General features: G+C 55.9%; 2 protein-coding genes across 2 annotated transcripts; one reads left to right on the top strand and one right to left on the bottom strand.

Annotated features, from left to right (window-relative positions):
* Positions 1 to 498: 498 nt before the first annotated feature.
* Positions 499 to 4,780, bottom strand: PPCS (phosphopantothenoylcysteine synthetase). Its single transcript, XM_075437542.1, has 3 exons — positions 4,300 to 4,780; positions 3,218 to 3,321; positions 499 to 1,153 (listed from the first exon to the last, which is right to left on the bottom strand). Exons 1-3 carry the CDS (start codon positions 4,778 to 4,780, stop codon positions 830 to 832), a joined length of 909 nt encoding a protein of 302 aa, XP_075293657.1. The 3' UTR covers positions 499 to 829.
* Positions 4,779 to 17,996, top strand: ZMYND12 (zinc finger MYND-type containing 12). Its single transcript, XM_075437280.1, has 8 exons — positions 4,779 to 4,957; positions 6,320 to 6,461; positions 11,031 to 11,202; positions 12,151 to 12,320; positions 13,690 to 13,812; positions 14,660 to 14,780; positions 16,456 to 16,601; positions 17,727 to 17,996. Exons 1-8 carry the CDS (start codon positions 4,779 to 4,781, stop codon positions 17,844 to 17,846), a joined length of 1,173 nt encoding a protein of 390 aa, XP_075293395.1. The 3' UTR covers positions 17,847 to 17,996.
* Positions 17,997 to 18,878: the final 882 nt, after the last annotated feature.

The following is an 18,878-nucleotide window of genomic DNA, read 5'->3' as shown; positions in this document are numbered from 1 at the left end:
GCTCCATCCGAAGAGCCACGAGGCAGTTCTCCACCCCAGGCTGACCACTGCTACCCCACTGGCTTTCACCTCCCCACACTCACTTTTCCCCAACCCCTCGTCCCCAAGCCACGCTCAGAGACCCGAGCTTGCGCGCCATGCCACACGGCTCCTTGCCTTCGTCCCCCTCAGCAACCTACCAACACCCAAGATGGAAGGAAAAACTTCGTGAAACAGCTGCTTTAGGGACACTGCTACAGCAGCTACTTGTCGAACCGTGTTTCTGAGCAGAGTTCTTGATGCGCAGGTCCCCTGCAGCAACAGATGCGCTCTCCAGTGCTGCCCGCCGCGACCTCCTTGTCTCTCCTCCGTCTCTCGCCACGCTGGTTTCCCCGTCCACTTTCAACACCAGCCGACTGCCAGCCCTGTCGCTCCACTCCAGCCATAAATACGGAACGTCTTATTTTCTGCAAAGCACCATTCCTTCTGTCCAACAATTCAAAAAGAAACTTTGAAGAGGCAGATTCAAGAAAATCTTTTATATACAGCCATATATACCATTTCGCCACCTCCCGACTCTCCCAGCCCATGGGACAGAAACAAAGCAATACATCCCTTCCTTCTTCAGACACCACAACAAATACCATCCTTTGGAATGTGTTCGCTTCAGTGTATTTTTCAAAGCAAGCAACACTAACCATTACTGAGCTGCAAAAAAGTTACACGGTTTGGGACGGCAGCCTTTCACATCGTGTTCCGCTGAGGATTGATTTATTTACCTGCGATAGAGAATCGCTCCAGCTCCACTCCCTCTCTAGTACAATTTCACCGGTTTCGTTCTGAGCCGGTCTCAGGCTTTCTTCTCTATAAATGCAGTGTGTTGGCCCTGCAGATAGCTCACTATCTTTTCCTCTATTTCCACGCCTTGCGCTATTTCCTCAGCGGAAAGAGATAACGGAGTCTGTGAGTCTTTGGTTACAATAATAACAGAGGTTCGCCGGGACTCCAGGATATTCGCTACCACCACCTGGTGACGGTATTTCTCCAGAGCCTGCCGGGATTTATCAATTAAGATCAAGGGATCCGTCTCCAGTTTAAAGGAAATAACAAAAGCCTCCGGGGCCCATTCTTTGACGAGAGGAGATAGCATTTTTGGCACCATCTTCATTGTGATCTACACGAGGGAAAGACAGCAGAGAAAAGTTTCAGTAAAAACATTACAATCCATTTTACTAAGAGATGGGGGGTTGGTGCTTGGGAAATTCCACCTTCACTTCATATTATGTTGACACCGGGAAGTTTTCCATGGCACTGTTTGGTCAGATCTCACCAAACAAAGTTAAAACGTCACTGGCATGCACTGTGAAATTATCAGTGATAATTTCAGTGATATTTCAAGGTGAATTATCAGTCTGGTATTAACAATAAGGTTTTCTTAAGCAATGCAGCAGGTCCACAGTAACTGCACAAACATTTTGTTATTTAAGAGCTAAAACCCAGTCTGGGAATATAAACATAAGCAGAGGAAGATAAAAAAAGAATTACAACTGCAGAGGTCTGAGTCTTCAGCTCTTCAAAATCCAGACACTCTGTCCACTCTTAATCCTTCTTTCTATCAGCTCTTTAGGGCACGTGAAGCATAAACAGCCAAAGCACGGGGAAAAAAAGCAGGAGTCTGTCCTCCAGCTTCTTAACCTCTGGGCCTGCCACTGGGAATCGGGCAGGGTCTCCTTTTTCCTACGCTAAGGATAAAGAATTAAGCCCAGCAACTTGTTAAAAGCTGACTAAACTAAATAAAATTGGTATTTGCTATATAGAGAGCTCCAGATCCACCTGCTCCCACAGCTGAAAGGGACCTGGCTATGAGGCACGCGCTACGTCTTTGGGCTGCTGTCAGCGTTAAGAAGGCAACACGCGTACTCCAGTGTACTATTCCTCAGCTGAGACCCACTGTCTACTCATCTCCATGCTGTCAGCATAGACAGCTTTAAAGGGGCATTTCCACGGGAGTCTGCTCCTGTGGAAATTCATCCTCCCGTTCCCAGCGAAAAGAACGTTATCAGAAAAGAAGACACGGAGTCTGGTTGGAGACCGGTACCTAGTGGAGTCCCCCAGGGGTCAGTACTGGGCCCAGTCTTGTTTAACTTCTTCATCAATGACCTGGATGAAGAGTTAAAGTGTACCCTCAGCAAGTTTGCTAATGACACCAAACTGTGAGGAGTGGTGGATACACCAGCAGGCTGCGCTGCCATTCAGCGTGACCTGGACGGGCTGGAAAGTTGGGCAGAGAGGAACCTGATGAGGTTCAACAAGGGCAAGGGCAGGGTCCTGCACCTGGGGAGGAACAACCCCAGACACCAGTACAGGCTGGGGCTGACCTGCTGGAGAGCAGCTCTGTGGAGAGGGACCTGGGTGTCCTGCTGGACAACAGGTTGACCATGAGCCAGCAGCGTGCCCTGGCTGCCAAGAAGGCCAGTGGGATCCTGGGGTGCATTAGGAGTGTGGCCAGCAGGTTGAGGGAGGTTCTCCTCCCCCTCTGCTCTGCCCTGATGAGGCCTCATCTGCAGTGCTGTGTCCAGTGCTGGGCTCCCCAGGTCAAGAAAGATGAGGAGCTACTGGAGAGAGTCCAGTGGAGGGCTACAAGGATGAGGAGGGGACTGGAGCATCTCTCCTAGGAGAGAGGCTGAGGGAGCTGGGCTTGTTCAGCCTGGAGAAGAGAAGGCTGAGAGGGGACCTTAGAAATGCCTCGAAATATCTGCGGGGTGGGGGTCAGGAGGACGGGGCCAGACTCTTTCCAGTGGTGCCCAGTGACAGGACAAGGGGCAACGGGCACAAACTGAAGCAGAGGAAGTTCCGTCTGAACATGAGGAAGAACTTCTTCCCTCCAAGGGTGATGGAGCCCTGGCCCAGGCTGCCCAGGGAGGCTGTGGAGTCTCCTTCTCTGGAGATATTCAAGACCTGCCTGGACGCGGTGCTGTGCAGCCTGCTCTGGATGACCCTGCTTGGGCAGGGGGTTGGGCTGGGTGACCCACAGAGGGCCCTGCCAACCTCGACCATTCTGTGATTCTGTGAAAACGCACGCCTTTTCGGCCAGCGAGCCACTGCTTTGCAGCCTTTCCCAGGTCTTGATCACAGCCAGTCCCCAGACAGCTGTGACCCCGGCAGGACGCTGGGACAGCCAGGCGGTCGGAGGGGAGAAGGGGGCAGTGGAGGGGGTCCAGGCCCAGGGGTGCCTCACCTGCAGAGGCCCCTCCGAGGACTGGATCTTGTGCTCGGGCATCTCCGAGGCGGGGATGTAGAAATCCGACACGGCGGCTGCCAGGTAAAACATGACGCTGGAGCCTGCAAGAGACACAACTGCAGTCACCCACTGCCGCCGGCCTGGCCCTCTCACCCCAGGGATGGACCAGAGCTGGTCGGGGACCCCCCCACCAACCAGGGGAGCCCAGGGTCCCCCCCAGAGACCCCCCCCATCACCTACCGGCACTGTCCCGAGCAGGACAGCGCTCAGCCCCCACGCTGGGGTCCCCTCAGACACGCTGTCACCCACCACGGCCACCTCATCCCCTCACATCGAGCCCCCCCAGACGACCCTGACTCTCCTGCTGGGGTGCTGGAGCCCCCATGGGCCCCTTTGTCCCCTCATGCCTGAGACCCATGGTCCCTGAGGCCACCTTGTCCCTTCACTCCTGGGCCCCCTCAGACACTGGGGCCACCTTGTCCCCTCACACTGGGGCCCCACAGTCCCTGGGACTGCCCTGTCCCCTCACACCAGAGCCCCACAGTCCTGGGGCCACCCTGTCCCCTCACGCCTGGGCCCCCCAGTCACTGCGGCCACTGTGTCCCCTCACGCCCGATCCCTGGGGCCACCCTGCTCCCTCACACCTGGGCCCCACGGTCCCCGGGGCCACCTTGTCCCCTCATACCTGAACCCTGGGGCCACCTTGTCCCCTCATGCCTGGGGGCCCACAGTCCCTGGGACTGCCCTGTCTCCTCATGCCAGAGCCCCACGGTCCCCGGGGCCACCTTGTCCCCTCACGCCAGGGCCCCACAGTCTCTGGGGCCACCTTGTCCCCTCACACCTGAGCCCTAAGGCCATCTTGTCCCCTCACGCTTGGGGGCCCATAGTCCCTGGGACTGCCCCGTCCCCTCATGCCCGAGCTCCACAGTCCCCGGGGCCACCTTGTCCCCTCACACCTGGGCCCTGGGGCCACCCTGTCCCCTCACACCTGGGCACCACGGTCCCCGAGGCCACCACGTCCCCTCCCGCCCGGGCCCAGGGGCCACCCCGCCCCGTCCCGCCGCTCCCCCCGCCGTTACCGAAGGGCGCCAGGGCGCGGGCGGCGGCTCGCAGCAGCGCCAGGTACTCGGCCAGCCCGGTGAACTCGACGGCCAGCAGCGCCCCGTCCTCGGTCGCCCGCCGGTAGTCGCGGAGGGCGGGCAGAAGGGCGGGGAGAGCGGCGGGGTCGGCGGCCACGCCGGGCGGCGGCCCGGGGGTGAGGCGGAGGGCGTCGAGCAGGGCGGGCCCGTGCGGCGGGAGGGCCCTGGCCCAGGGGAAGGCGGAGCGGGCCCGGTGCAGGAAGCAGACGCCGTAGCCGGCCCCCACCAGCCGCTCGGCCGAGGCGGCCCCGCGCCGCCCGCTGCTGAAGTTCTCCAGGAAGCGGACAGCGCGCGCCTCCAGCGGCACCTGCGTCCCCCCCGACGTCACCAGCGCCACGCGCCGCCCGCGCGCCGCCTGCCCCGCCGCCCAGGCCCGCACGCGAGCCTCCACCGCCTCCGCCTCCCCGCCGCCCTCCGCCATGCCTCGCCCCGCCCCTTCCGCCGGAAGTGGCAGTGTTTCCCACCCCCTTCGCCCCGCCCCTTACCGGAAGCGTCGCCTCGGCAACGCGGCGGGGACGCTGGAGGGGCCGCGGCGGTGCGAGCTGTGCGGGGCGGCGGGGCGGGTGCGCTGCGGCCGCTGCCGCCTCACCTACTACTGGTGAGGGCCGGGGCAGGCCCGGGAGAGGCTCAGGAGGCAGGGGAGGGCCCGGGGCAGGGAGAAAGCCCGGGATAAGGCTCAGGGAGAAGGCCCAGGAGGCAGGAGCAGGCCCAGGGCGAGGGCCGGGGTCAGGAGCAGGCCCGGGACAGGGCTCAGCACACGGAGGAGGCCCAGGATGAGGCGCAGGAGGCCGGAACAGGCCCAGGAGAAGGCTCAGGGCACAAGGAAGAGGCCCAGGGGGCAGGGACAGGCCTGGGACAGGGCAAGTGGCAGGGACAGGCCCCAGGAGAAGGCTCAGGGAACACGGAGGAGGCCCAGGATGAGGCGCAGCAGGTTGTAACATGTCCAGGATGAGGTGCAGAAGGCAGAAAGAGGCCCAGGAGAAGGCTCAGGGCACAGGGAGGAGGCCCAGGGGGCAGGGACGGGCCCCAGGAAAAGGCTCAGGGAACACAGAACAGGCCCAGGATGAGGCGCAGGAGGCCGGAACAGGCCCAGGAGAAGGCTCAGTGCACAGGGAGGAGGCACAGAGGGCAGGAACAGGCCTGGGACAGGGCAAGTGGCAGGGACAGGCCCCAGGAGAACATTCAGGGTGCACGGAGGAGGCCCAGGATGAGGTGCAGGAGGCCAGAACAGGCCCAGGAGAAGGCTCAGGGCACAGGGAGGAGGCCCAGGACAAGGCCCAGGAGGCAGTCCCATGCCTAGGACACAGGGACAGGCCCAGGGCAAGGGCTGAGAGATGAGGACAAAACCCGAGGTGCAGCTCGGGATGCAGGGACAGGGCAGGACACAGGGACAAGTCCCAGGTCAAGGCTCAGGGCACAGGGATGAGGCCTGGGATGGAGCTAGGGAGCCAGGGCCAAGGCCCAGGACGAAGTTCAGCAGCCAGGGTAGCAGGAACTGGGGTGGGCACGCTCAGCAATCGCTCTGCCGGGGCATTCCTCCTCGCTTCCAAGGGTGCCCACATCAAATAGAGCCGCACAATGAGCTTTTTGGCTGTTTGCACAAATATCTTCGCTTACATGGGGACCTCGGTGAAGTCGCGCGTTAACTATGTGCTTCATTGGTTTCACAATGACTTGGGGTTTGTTTGGCTTTGGGGTTTTTTGGGTACCGCAGTGCTGAAAGCCAGGCATTTGCTCAAACCTAACTGTATCAGGAGGTTTGAGAGTGATTGAAGTAAGGTTTTGACATACAGAATCGTGGTGGCTTGGCAGGACAGCACTGTGTTCCCATTCGGGAATGTGTTCGGGACTGTGTGAGCAGGCTAAGGGCTGGTGGCTGCTGTGGGTGATTCTTGAGGTGAAAGCCCGGAATCGTCATTCCCAAGCAAACAAAAGTACCGTTCTTCCCTTATTTTGTTAGTGACGTAGATCATCAAAAAGCTGACTGGGTTAGCATCCATGAGCGAATATGCCAGCTGCTGATTCCAATCCGTACGCCTCTCCCTTTTCTCCTTTCCGAAAAAGAAAGAAAACATGGCATGGAACAGCTGGTGAAGAGGCAGGTATGTACGAGGAAAATGAATACGACTTCAGAGCGCTGCCAGTGGTGTTTAATCAGATCTCTTCTTCCTATGTTGTGACGCGGTGTTGGGAGGGCACCGCGCTGGTTGATTGGTCCTTAGTTGCAGAGCTTTAATTCTTTTTTTCAAACAGAAGCTCTATGGTGAGGGAAGTGGGAGCGTCCTCTCTACCACTCTATGAGCCTCGTGCCTTTTTCGCAGTCCTTACTCCAAGTCCCGAGCCTTCTCAGGCGGCGGCAAGCCTGGATCTCCCGCCGTGTTAGTCCATCTCCCCAGTTAGTCCAGGATCCAGCTGAGCTTTGCTTCTTACAGGCTGTCCTCATCCTTCTCTGCGGAGAGGGATTCCCCTTTCTCAAAGCAGGGGGGCAAAGAAATAAAGTCCCTTCCCTTTGTTTACCTGGCCAACTTTAAACGCCCTTTCCCACTAAGTACAGTCTTTTATCTCTGCTTTTTGGCCTCGTGGGCGGTGCAGATGTGCAGCTCCTTTCCAGTGGTTTTCAACTCTTTTTTTGTGTTTGTTTATGGGGTGGCAGAATCTGCTTTTCCGCAATGTTGATAAAATAAAATAACCCACCCAAATACATCTGCTACTTAAAAAGGTCTTGCCTGTAAAAATAAATTATCCTTCTGTCGTTGCATAACTCCTAATCGCAGAATAATAGGACAACAGAACAGCTGAAAGGGAGCTGGTAACAATCAGACGGTGCCGCTGAGAAGAGCGTCATTAATCTTCTGGATTTTACATCCCATATTATTTTTACGGTTGCTTCTGGCCAGGCGCTGGTACGCTGGTGACCGGCTCGTTGCTGCGGTCTTTCTTGGGAACATCCAGAAAGAGAAAGTCTAAAAGGGGTGAGACCTTGCGTAGGCGAAAGTCCCTCTTGGTGAAGACTTGCGACAGGCTTTAGGCGGGAGATTCCTTTAGCCTTTGTAGGAATTGCGCACTGACAACCCAGCTTGGTTTTGAAAACCCCATCTGTTCGAAAATCACAAGCAAGATTGTTGACCAAAGTCCGAAGAAGGTGTGTGAGAGCAGCATGGCCCAGCAGCACCAGGAAAACACAAAAACTCCTTTGTTCCAGGTTACGTTTAAGTTGCTCTTTTATAAAGTCTGCAGAGACAAAAAAAAGTGGAAATTGGTCTTACTGGGAGTGGTGGCAGGGATTTGCGCCCTTAACTGCTTCGAGCTTTTCCAAGAAACTTCCCCTACATGTTGAACACTGAAGTTGGAATCAGCTGTTATTGCATCATTGATTTAGTAGCACATGCATTACAGCGGACCACGTAACCACCGGGTCAAGGAAGTTCTCCTCGATTAGCTGGAAGCTAATAATCTGGTTTTATTGGGTGCCAGGGGAAGACAGCAGGAAGACGGGGCTGGCGGAGGAGGGAGAGTCGCTCCTCTTGGTCGGAGTGCACACCCGGGTTAGCACACGGCAGCTGCCAGCCTGCAGCTCGAGGCTTGGGATGACTTCATGGGAAAAGCCAGAGCGAGCAGACTCCGATACAGAGTATTTTACAAGAGCTTGAACAGCCCTGTTACATTTGTTCTTTGACCTTTGTCTCCAGACTATTTAAATATGAAACAGGTTCTGGGAACGGTATGTGCAGGGACACTTTGTCTTTCTTCTCTCCAAAGAAAAGAGTGAAAGAGCAGAAACACTTTGTTACCGGCTTGCTTTCAGAGCAGGACTGCAGCTCCTGGCCCACAAAAGAAGTCTGCCTTTATGGACAGCAAGGTGTGGGGTGGACAATGTTGGACCGAGACTGGCTGGCAGGCGTTGGAAGAGCGGTGTGGAGAGGGTGGGATTATTTACTGCCCTGTCTCAGCGGCTTCATCGCGTTCATATTCACAGAGCCAAGAAAAATGCTTTAAAAAAGGCCTTTGGAGCTCGAGGAAAAGCTGCGTAGTCTTCTGACGATCAGAGAAAAAAGCCCTCTGCTCAAAGCCTGCCCACAGGTTCATTATTTTTTGGACACTTCTGCTGTACTTCACAAACTCCTGCACGGTGTTTGTTTAGAAAACACGCAGCTCGAGCCTCAGTCAGGACACGGGAAAGCTTGCGCTCATCAAAATGCCCCGTGGCCCAAGGGAAGGTGTGCGGAGCGGGGAGCCAGGTTTGGAGTCTCATACCTCGTCTGTACTCCAAAGCTTTGTTGATAGAAATCTGCTTTTGTCAACATAGCCGGGGGGTTGCCCGCAGACGGTACCTCCAACCTGACAAAACTCCAAGTTTCTGTTTGTGGAATAGCTTCACCTGCCTGCCTGATGTCAGCTCACCGCAGCCTCTGGCTACGGGAAAAGATCCATGCCGCAGCCAGCTGCAGCAGTCCTCCAGCGCTGACGCCAGCCGCACCGACTGCAGGTTTCAGCTCAGACTGACTGGAGGCCTGCCTTCCTCTTGAAATCCTCGTTTCTTCCAGCACACCGTCGGTTTTGGTGCCTGTGAGTCAGTAAATGAATGTGGAACCGAACCCCAAGTGTGTTCCCCACCCCCTGCTCCCACCTGGAGCAGAGCTGGGGTCCTCAGCCACCTCAGACCCCAATGGGGCGGGGAAAACTGCGTGGGGGCATCTTCAGAGAGAGCTCTGTAATTGCAGCACACATGAAAAGAGCCCAAAGTGCGCAGCTCCGGGGGCGTGGGGCTACAGGCAAGATGAAAATCAACACAGGGCCAAAGCTGACTATCCCCCCAAGGCTTGTAAGGGCGCAGTCTGAAATATTCAGTGCTTCAGGGGTTCTGTTGTCTCCTGCCCTTTCTTCTCCTCCTGGGAGCTGTGCGAGAGTCCAACCCTCAGCTTCTCCTGCCTGCAGATGTTTGAAGATCGCTTACATCATGGGGAAGCAGCGATGACCCTGTTGGTGAGGAGTAAAAAAGGAATGATGCTGATCTCGGGCACCTCCGCAGATGACGATCTGCTTGATACCCACACACCAAAGCCAGTGCCGCTTGCAACAGAGAACGAGTGGCACGGACAGAAAAGGCAGCCGGATAAATCGCACCTCTTGCTGCTCCTTGCCCTGAGCGTGTGCTGACTCTCTCCTGGGCACCACATGCTCTCCCAGCACGGCGTGGCTGTGGTGGGGGCTTTGCTCACTCTCCACGTGCTGGTAGATCAGGGGCTAGCGAGGGGCCAACCGTTGGGTTCTCTAGCTCCTGGCTCTCCTTGCTGTAGCAGGGTGCTGTCGCTCTGGGCTGTGTTCTTCAGAGCTCTCCTTTATCCGGAAAGGATGTCACCTGCTCTCAGCCAGGATCTCCAGGCAACACTTGCAGGCTGTCCTTGAGGTTCTCTGAGCTGTCACCCGTGGCGTGACTCACTCTGCCTCTCTCTAAGCACTTAAAGCTCAGCAAAATGCCAAAGCCTGCCCTCCAAAAGCACTGGGATGTGTTTTTTCTGCCCTCTTCTCAGCCACAGCTGGAAAACAGAAGGTAATAAAGAGGTGAAATGATATTTTCTGCGGGCGCTCGCTGCACAGGCCTGCCCGTGCCTCCTAACGAGAGAGGAGCGAGTGCCTTGCTGCCTTTCCGTGGCAGCACTGCTAGGCACACCAGCAACGAGATTTCCTTCCAGGCAGCTTTCCCGCTGCACCAACTTGTGTGAAAAGCCGGCGCAGAGGCGCGGGGAGTTGGCAACAGTCACGCTGAAAGCAAAGAGAAATAGGTGAATAAGCATCCTGGCGCTTTTTCACTGGCATCCCTCAGCGCGTTGTAAGGGCAGAGCAGCTGGAGTTGCTGCAGAGCTCGTGGCAGTGTGCCGGCGTTCGAGCGGTGACACGTTTGTGGAGCTGGTGAATAGATCAGGTGCTGCAAAGGGTGGAAAGATCGAACGTGGCGTGAACTTGCTAGAAGCAGCGAAAGGCAGGGAGCAGCTACATGTATGGGATAGATTATGGATTCTAACAATAAACAGAAATCCCTCAGAAGCCGCTTGACCACCAAACCCAGCTAGGGCGACGGAGACGCAGTGCTGGGGGTGCTGGTTTTGACCGGTTTTCCAGACTCTGCGCCCAAAACGCCAGGCCCGGAACAGGCCGAGAGAGGGTGGGAGGAAGCTGCGGCGCGGGGTGAGGAGCCCTCTCCTCGCTTCCAGGCGACGTCTCCTGCAGCTGGAGCTGTGCCGTGCTGGCACCCGCTTGGCAAACCGTACGCTCCGCTGCCTGCTGTGAGTCACCATCATTACCGTCAGCAAAACCCTGCCGTAGCCCCTTTGTCTAATCTTTTTCTGCGGTCTTGTGATGATCATTTTCTGTGCTTCGCAGCTTTTATTGCTGCAGCCTTGTTAAGCCCTTTTTTGTAGGCTTCAGGGCGTCTTCATCTCGTAAGACACCACATGACCTGAGAGGATGTCCAAAGGTGTTCCTGCTGGAAGCAGGAGTGAAAGCCAGGCCCCAATAATGTGACACCTGTAATTTCCGCCTGTTAATTCCAGCCATGAACAACGTCACAGTCCCTGGTGTAGAGTTTGCACACTTGAGTGTAAAAAGAGACCGTGCGTATTACTTCTCCATCTCCTTCGCTCGCTCTGTCCCATTGCTGTGTTTCCCCGCAGAAATACATCATCGATCTCGCCCACAGCGCAGCCCGGGAGTTTGTTTCGGGCGGGAAGCACAAAGAAGCTCTGCCTGCAGCTCTGCACGCCCTGCGCTTCAGCACCGAGGTGTACGGCTCCGATTCTGTGCAACTGGTGCCTGCTTATCTGCTCTTGGCCGAGGCCTCCATGGGTGAGCATTGTCTAAATAGTAACACTGGCAAGGGCAAGACCTCCCTGGGGTCAGGTTTCTGGTTTCCTTTCGCCATTTATGGGGGAAGGACCAGCTCTGTGTTTCAGCATTGTGCCGTGTCCGTACCCTGCCTCAAGGGCATTTCAGAGAGATTTGAGAAGGGACACACATCCTCCCCTTTTCTCTGTGGGTGAGGAGAGGTCAATGGACACAAATGAAACATTTTCTCTATCTCTACCGACTCCCACAGGAGAAGCGGTGTGAAAATCTCTGCTGTGCCTCTGTGGCTCCGTATGACTCTCAGAAGCATTAAATTCCCGAGGGTGGTTGGTTGCGCTCTTATCTCGGGGAAGCAGCAAACATTTTGGAGGGCGTTGCAGCAGAGGAATGCCTCAGTTCATTCACAAAAGCGCGCTCTGCCTGAGCTTTTGCTCCTCGACTGTAGGCTTTATAAAAAACGTCGAATTAGGACCCTGCATGCGGAGAACCGCCCTCCTCAGCTGCGGACGTAAAGCACCGAGAAAGCGCTGTAAATCATTGCCGCAGCCGGAGCGCACACAATGCTCTGCTGGCAGGATTGAGCTGTCTCAGGGATTGTCGTAAATGGCGTGGCGAGAGCAGGGAAAAAAAAAATCCCATGAGTAATTCTAGCGTGATAGTGCACGAGTCATCACTGGCTGCCCGTAGGTAACCTGTTCTGAACATGTGTTTGAGAGATATCGAATGCAATGCACAGTTTCTGGCTTCTCGCGTTGCTCCGGACGCTCAGCCTGTCTGTAAATTAGATTTTAAACACCTGCTCGACCAAGGAGCGCTTGGGAGCGCAGTGAGGAATCCACAAACCGGGTCTCCGTACCAAACTAGTGCGAAGGGATAGCGGGCAGCCTTCCCTCCATTCCTAAATTAAAAAATGCTCGTTATCCCGCTTATTTCTGTGTCTCGTTTCAGGTGTTGGCCAGCTTCTGCAGGCGTCAAAGTACCTCTCCCAAGCCGAGTGGATTGTCCTCAGAACCCCAGACTGCAGCCTGGCTGTGCAGCATAAATTACATCGTAGTCTGGGGCTCTGCTGTGCTGCCAAAGGAAACTTTGAGCAGGCTTTATATCACCTGGCAAACGACGTAAGCCGGCTCAAATACAGAAACGCTTCGATTTTGTTTCCTTTCTAACCCTTCCAGATCGATAGGAAAACCCCAGCAGACAGTTTTGTCACCCCGATTTCAGGTGCCGAGAGGACGCACGCTGTGACCGCTGGATCTGAGGCGCCTGTGTGTCCGTGCGTTAGCCACAGCTGCGGTTCGCCAGTTGTCCGCGCTCCCCGGAGGTGACAGACACCTCGCCTTTACCGCATCTGCTTATAAATTTATCTGTCAGCTTGGCCACGGCCGTGAGGTGAACCGACATGCCTGTCCCCAGTTGGTAGAGTTGCCTTTTGTTCGACAGAGGAGTGACTTCAGCTGTCATTTTCCTCGACGCTGTTCTGTTGGAGAACAGTTCTCTGCCGGCCGTTACCTACCAGATGCCTTATTTAACTATTTAAATGCCCGGTTCAGTGGCATTTTTCCAGATTCGATCTGAGCTGCGAGGGCGGTTTGTCAGATTGGAAGTGGTTGTTGCCCGCTGTGTTCCTGAGGATGCTTTCCCTGTCATTTGATCCCCCAAAGGCAGACGAGCTCCCTGACATTCCTATTTCTGTCCCGCGCAGACTAAATTTATCCAGTGCAGAGTGATGCATACGCGCTACTGTTGAATTTGATCGTAGCTTTGTGTGGGAGTAAATGATGGTATAGGGCTGAGGAGGATTAGATCCTTTTTGTTACAATAGATACAACCCCGTCTTTGCTTGTTCCGTAAACCTTTCCGGAGGGATTCCCCGCCGTGCCGCTGGTTTTTCAGGTGCTCCGGATCTGCTGCCTGAAACGGCAGCAGGTAACGTGTTTTTTATTTGCTGTTAGCAAGTCGCTGCTCCACAGAGCAGCCCAGGACCTGCCTGAACTTTGGCTGCGTGTCTGCGATCTGCTGAGAGTCACACGCCGGCTCGGAATAGCTGGAACGCGCCCCTGCCTTCCCGCTCCCCCGGCTGCGCTGGGCCTCTCGGGGGGAGAAGCGGGGGCCGTCGGCGGGACGGGAGAGCCGGGCAGCGGCGGCAGGTTGCGTGTCCGGAGACGGGAGGCACGCGGGTTGCGCGGGGAGAGGGCGAGGTGTGGGAGACCTGCCCCGTGCTTCCACGGGGTGATACGCTGCCGTGAGGGCCCCTCCGCCCCACAGAGCGGGGGACTTGGGGGCATTTCTCTGCTTTGTATAAAACCCAAAATACAGCTTTTTTAGGACCACATTTTACACTCGTAATCAGGGATAACTAACACTGAAGTGACACAGAAAAAAAAAAATAGAATGTTTACAATATTATTAATCCATAGTGAAAGATTTCCCAGGTTTGATGAAAATGTTAAATTTCTGCGCTTTTTTTATTTTTAATGTTGCTTTCAGGTTTACCTTGCTAGTTCTGCATTTGGACTAAAATCTATTGAGACCTCTGGCGGGTATTTCCACATGGCCAGTGTTTTCTTTCGCCAGAACAAAATGGATGTAGCAAACTCACTCTACACTGAGGTTGGTAAAACCAAAGGTTGTCCTCTACATATTTCTCCGTTTTTTTCCTGTGCCCTTTCCAATGTTTTTCCTGCCTTTAATATAATGGTGACCATCTCAAGTGCTGGCCTTGCCTTCTAGGATCAATCTCAGAAACGTTTCTCATCCTTAAATATTTCTCTGGGTTAAAAGCAGGAGAGGTTAATTCTGTACTCGGTAAGAAGTTGTCGTGCAAGTTGGCTTCAATTCAGGCAGCCAAACCTTGTTAAAAAATAATTTTGCTACCAAACACCCCGCGCCAGAGGTCAGAGAGAGTCCCACATCAGAGAGCATCGCCGAGGGGTTTCTGTGGCCGGGGAAGCGTCGCTGTGCAGCAGCGGGACACCAACGAGCCACGTCAAATTTACATGGAGAATCAGGGAAGAGTCGCACTGAGGAAAGATTGTCAGGACGGAGTGATCAGGCAAGGGAAGTGACAATTAGCAAATCACTCTAATAACTGGAAAAAGAAGAGCTTTCCTGTGTTTATGCTGATTTTCTGTGGAAATGAGGCTTTGGCCGCCACGCAGTCTGCCTCCGTTGCCCTCACAAACTTCGACCAAATTTGCTTTAGGCTAACAATTTCGTTAGATTTGTTCAAGTTTAACGGAAATCGGTCGTCAGGTGGAGAAGCGAGCTTCTCGCTCAGGCTGCCGCTGGGAGGAGAGCGGTTGGATCGCTCCCTGAAGCATCCCGCCCGGCGGCAGCCAGCCCGCTGAGCAGCGGGCACGGCAGGGGCGTGCGTTGCGGGAGACCTTGTTTACAGAGCAGCGCGTTGCTAAATACCCTGTATTCACACCAGTGAAATCACTCGTTTGCTTCCTGATAGGTAACCGACATCTGGCATGCCTTTCTCCTGAGGTCAGTTCAAGCGCAGGAGCAAGTTCTCCAGTCACGACCGGAAACGTCTCCATTCACCGAGGACAAGGAAGTCAGCAAAGACAGTATGAGTAAGCACCGCTATCACGCAGAGCCCTTTGGAAGATGGGGTTTAGAGACTCCGTACATAGAATCATAGAATCATAGAATGGGTTGGGTGGGAAGGGACCTTAAAGATCATCTGGTTCCAACCCCCCTGCCATGAGCAGGGACATCTTCCACCAGACCAGGGTGCTCAGAGCTCCATCCAACCTGGCCTTGAACCCTGCCAGGGAGGGGGCAGCCACAGCTTCTCTGGGCAACCTGGGCCAGGGCCTCACCACCCTCATGGGGAAGAATTTCTTCCTCTTATCTCATCTAAATCTGCCCTCTTCCAGTTTAGAGCCGTTCCCCCTTGTCCTATCCCTACACACCCTTGTGAAAAACCCCTCTCCATCCTTCCTGTCGGCCCCTTCAGGCACTGGCAGCTGCTCTAAGGTCACCCTGGAGCCTTCTCTTCTCCAGGCTGAACAGCCCCAACTCCCTCAGACTGTCCTCGTAGGAGAGGTGCTCCAGCCCTCAGATCATCTTCGAGGCCCTCGTCTGGACCTGTTCCAACACATCCAGGTCCTTCCTATATTGGGGGCTCCAGAGCTGGATGCAGGACTCCAGGTGGGGTCTCACAAGAGCAAAGGGGCAGAATCCCCTCCCTCGCCCTGCTGGCCACGCTGCTCTGGATGCAGCCCAGGATACAGTTGGCTTTCCGGGCTGCCAGGGCACGTTGCCGGCTCATGGTGAGCTTCTCATCCACCAGTACCCCCAAGTCCTGCTCCTCAGGGCTGTACAGCCTATGGTTCGTATTTACAGTGTTGGGTTTTGCGTGGCGTTTCCGCAGACCCAGTTTAATCGGGATCACGGGTATTTCTGATGTTGATGCGCAGCGGGTTGCACTGGGTGACACCAACGAGGCCGCGTGAGGAATTAGGGTGTTCAAGAGGAAGCACAGCTTCACCCTTTTTGTTTACCTGCTCCTTTTTGCGGCGCCCTCGGCAGCCACTGTAACAACACAAGATTTTGCCTTTCAGGATTCCATTCCACTTCATCATCCTCTTTTCTCTGCCACTCCTTTGTCTCCATTTAACGATGCGAAAGCGACGTTTCGTCTCACTTAGGCAGGTTTGCAGCTCTGTCTCCTGACGCAGCAGGACACGCCGGAGTAGCGTGTGCCGGTGATGGGGTGTAGTAACCTGGAGAAAGCGCTCAGGAGAGACGCTGGTAGTCTCTCACTGGGACATGAGGGTGCACAAAGCGTTAGGAAACGCGCCGGGGCGCGTGGTGCTACCCTACGCCCCACGGAAGTCAGACGAGGCTCTGGGCCTTGCCCTTGTCCGACCATCGATGCTAAGAAGGACATTGGCAGAGGAGAGGAACGGTGCTGTGAATCCCAGGACCTGGCATCGTCTCCGCCCGGCAGGAACCACACCAGGGGCTACGCGATATCGTCTTCGGTCGTGACCGGAGTAGGAAAGTTGCTCTTTTCACGCAGCTGTTGGGACTCTACATCCTTACTAAAGGCTAATCAACACAATTACTGACGGGATGAAAAGATAGCTGTTAACGGGTGTGGAATTTGCATGGCGCTGGGATACCGCATCGATGCTTGTAGCAGAAAGGCTTTGATGTCTGGAAGAGATAATTGGACAGTTTTGAATATATTATCTGGCATGCACACGTACACCCAACGAGGTTCTTTCTGTCTTGCTGCAGCTGAAGCCCAGCAAGCCGAAGCAACCCGAGTGCTGAATGCGGTGCTGGAGATCAGAGAGCAGGCGCCAGAGCAACAGCCTGGGGAAACGGCCAGGGTCCTGCATGCCCTCGCCATGCTTTATTACCTGGCCCTGGATTTACCGAAGGTACGCCTTGCCCGCTGACAGGCTCCGGGAGGGTTTCCCTGCTTGGTTTCGGAGCTCGCCCCCTCCCATGAAGCCCGTGCTCACCGGGAACCTCTCCTGAGCCCCCAACAGCCTTGGGGCACTGGGGGACCGAGGACAAAGCTGCCTCGGTGGCTCTGCGGGAAGCCAGCTCACGATCTGCGCTCCGTCCAGGCTAATAAATCCTGCTGGATCTGCTGCTGTGGTCTCTGCCGGACCATTCCCAGCGGATCCTGCAGTTGCCCATGTTTTCCATGTTCATTCTTTACCTGGCAGTGTAGCTGCCTCGTCATGAGCTGCGTGTAGACATCAGGTTGGGTCTTAGGCAGCGAGCAAGATGTGGGCCTGGCGTGTCCTCTCCTCGAGCCAGGCTCCCCGTAATTACCATTACTTTAACGTGGCTTCACTCTGTTAGACGCCGTAATTCGGTTTGAATTTGCGCCCCTGTATTTTTACGGCTCAGAATTTGAGATGCGAGCACTGACTTCAGAGTGCCCAATTCTCTGCCTTAAAAATCATTGATTTTGAGGAAGTGCTGAGCAGGAACCGTCTGGAAACCGGGCCCCTCTGTTCGGGCTGAGCGCTCAAAAGCCCGAGTTTCTCCTGCCTGTGTTTTGGAGGATGAAAATACCGATGACTAATTGTATCGGGGAAAGCCACAACGATGTCAGTCAGTGTTTCGAAGATGCAAAGAAACAAATTCAAATTAGAAAAGCGGAGCTTTATAATTGTGAGAAGGTCTAATCCCTGGAAGAGCTACCAAGGGAAACGAGGGCTTTAGTTCCAACTGAGTCAGTACAGCTGGATTTTTCCTGGAATGGCGTTGGGAATGTCCAGACGAGCTGCTGTATCGAAAGGGAGGTAATGATCGCAGCGCAGGGGGCTGGCGTTGGTAATCCCCCCTGTCTGCGCCGCTGGGTCCTAGATGTGATGTCTGCCGGCAGCTTTACGCTCCCCAGTAAAGCAGCTTGTGCGGGTCACCCTCTGCAGCAGGCGGCTGAGCGGCTGCAGCCCGGATCCGCTCCAGTGCGGCGACCCCGCGGAGCCGCTGCCCCTCGGGAGAAGGCGACTTCCTCATGATTCCTCTGTTGTTCCTTTTCGTTCCAGGCTCGGGAGCTGGGGCTGAAAGCCTTGGGCCTGCTGAAACAACTGCCCCGGCACGAGTCCCTGGAGACCGTCGCTCGTTTGTTAAAGCTGATTGACTCCCGGCCTGCCTGCCCAGAGTAAAGAGCGCTTTCACCCAGAGCTGGGGTTCGGCTGGGTGAGCTGTTTAACCAGGTTCCTGAAAACGAAAAGCCGTGCGAGCCGTGGGTGCTTCCTGCTGCTGTCCGCTTTCCCGCTGTCCCTTCCCGTCTCAAGGCGTTTGAAAATTAAACGTTTCGCTGTGAGTTAGTGTCCGTGTGCCGCTCCGCCTCGGTAGCGTGTTACGGAATAGCAGCGCACGGGGGAGAAACAAAAGCACGACCGCCACACGATGCATAAATCATTATCTAATGATTTATGAATGAGCAAACAGCCTCTTACGTCCTCGCATTGTCTGTCCAGAAGCTGAGACCAGCCACGGGGTGTTTGTTACCAGTTTCCTCAATTTCCCTCTCAGTCTGAGGAGGGAGATAGCAGGGAGGGCTCCGGCGGGACCGCGGGGAAGGTCCTGACGTGGGTGCTTGGCGCCGGCTCCCTGGGGCCTGGCGGCGCTGGCGCAGGTGTGGCACTGCTCTGCAGGGCCCCTCCGTCTCCAAACCCACGCTCTCCCTGTTCGCAGTGCTTTGGAGGAGCCTCGTGGCACCGAGGGGCTCGCTTGTTCTGCTCCCGGAAGGACTCGCGTCCAGGAGGGACCACCCGAACAGCGTGGGGGACTGGAAGCGCTCTGAGGGGAAGCATTAAAAGGCTGGCTAGCTCCAGCCAGGGCTCCCAGCCGGAGGAGACGCGGGTTCCTCATGGCTGAGAGCTCGCCAGCCCATAGGCAGCCCGTTACCTCTGCTGCCGGCCTCAGCAGGACGTCCGAGCAGGACGTCCCCCGTGTCACCTTCTGCCCACGGACCTTCTGCGGGCTCCTGCCCCGGTGAGCAGACCGGCCGGGCAGGGGGCACGCAGGACCCCCGGCGTGAAGGTGGAGGGACATCGGCAAGGGGCTGGAGGAGACCGCGGCAGAGCGGGACGGGAGGCGGTGGTCTGCTGCCGAGGTGTGCGACAGCCTCGCTCGGCCGGGGAAGAGGCGAAGGGAAACCCGCCCTGCCAAGGGCAGCGTTGGGCTGAGCT

The sequence above is a fragment of the Opisthocomus hoazin genome, chromosome 16, assembly GCF_030867145.1.
Source record: "Opisthocomus hoazin isolate bOpiHoa1 chromosome 16, bOpiHoa1.hap1, whole genome shotgun sequence".
Lineage (NCBI taxonomy): Eukaryota > Metazoa > Chordata > Aves > Opisthocomiformes > Opisthocomidae > Opisthocomus > Opisthocomus hoazin.
This window is presented reverse-complemented; position numbering and strand designations above follow the sequence as displayed.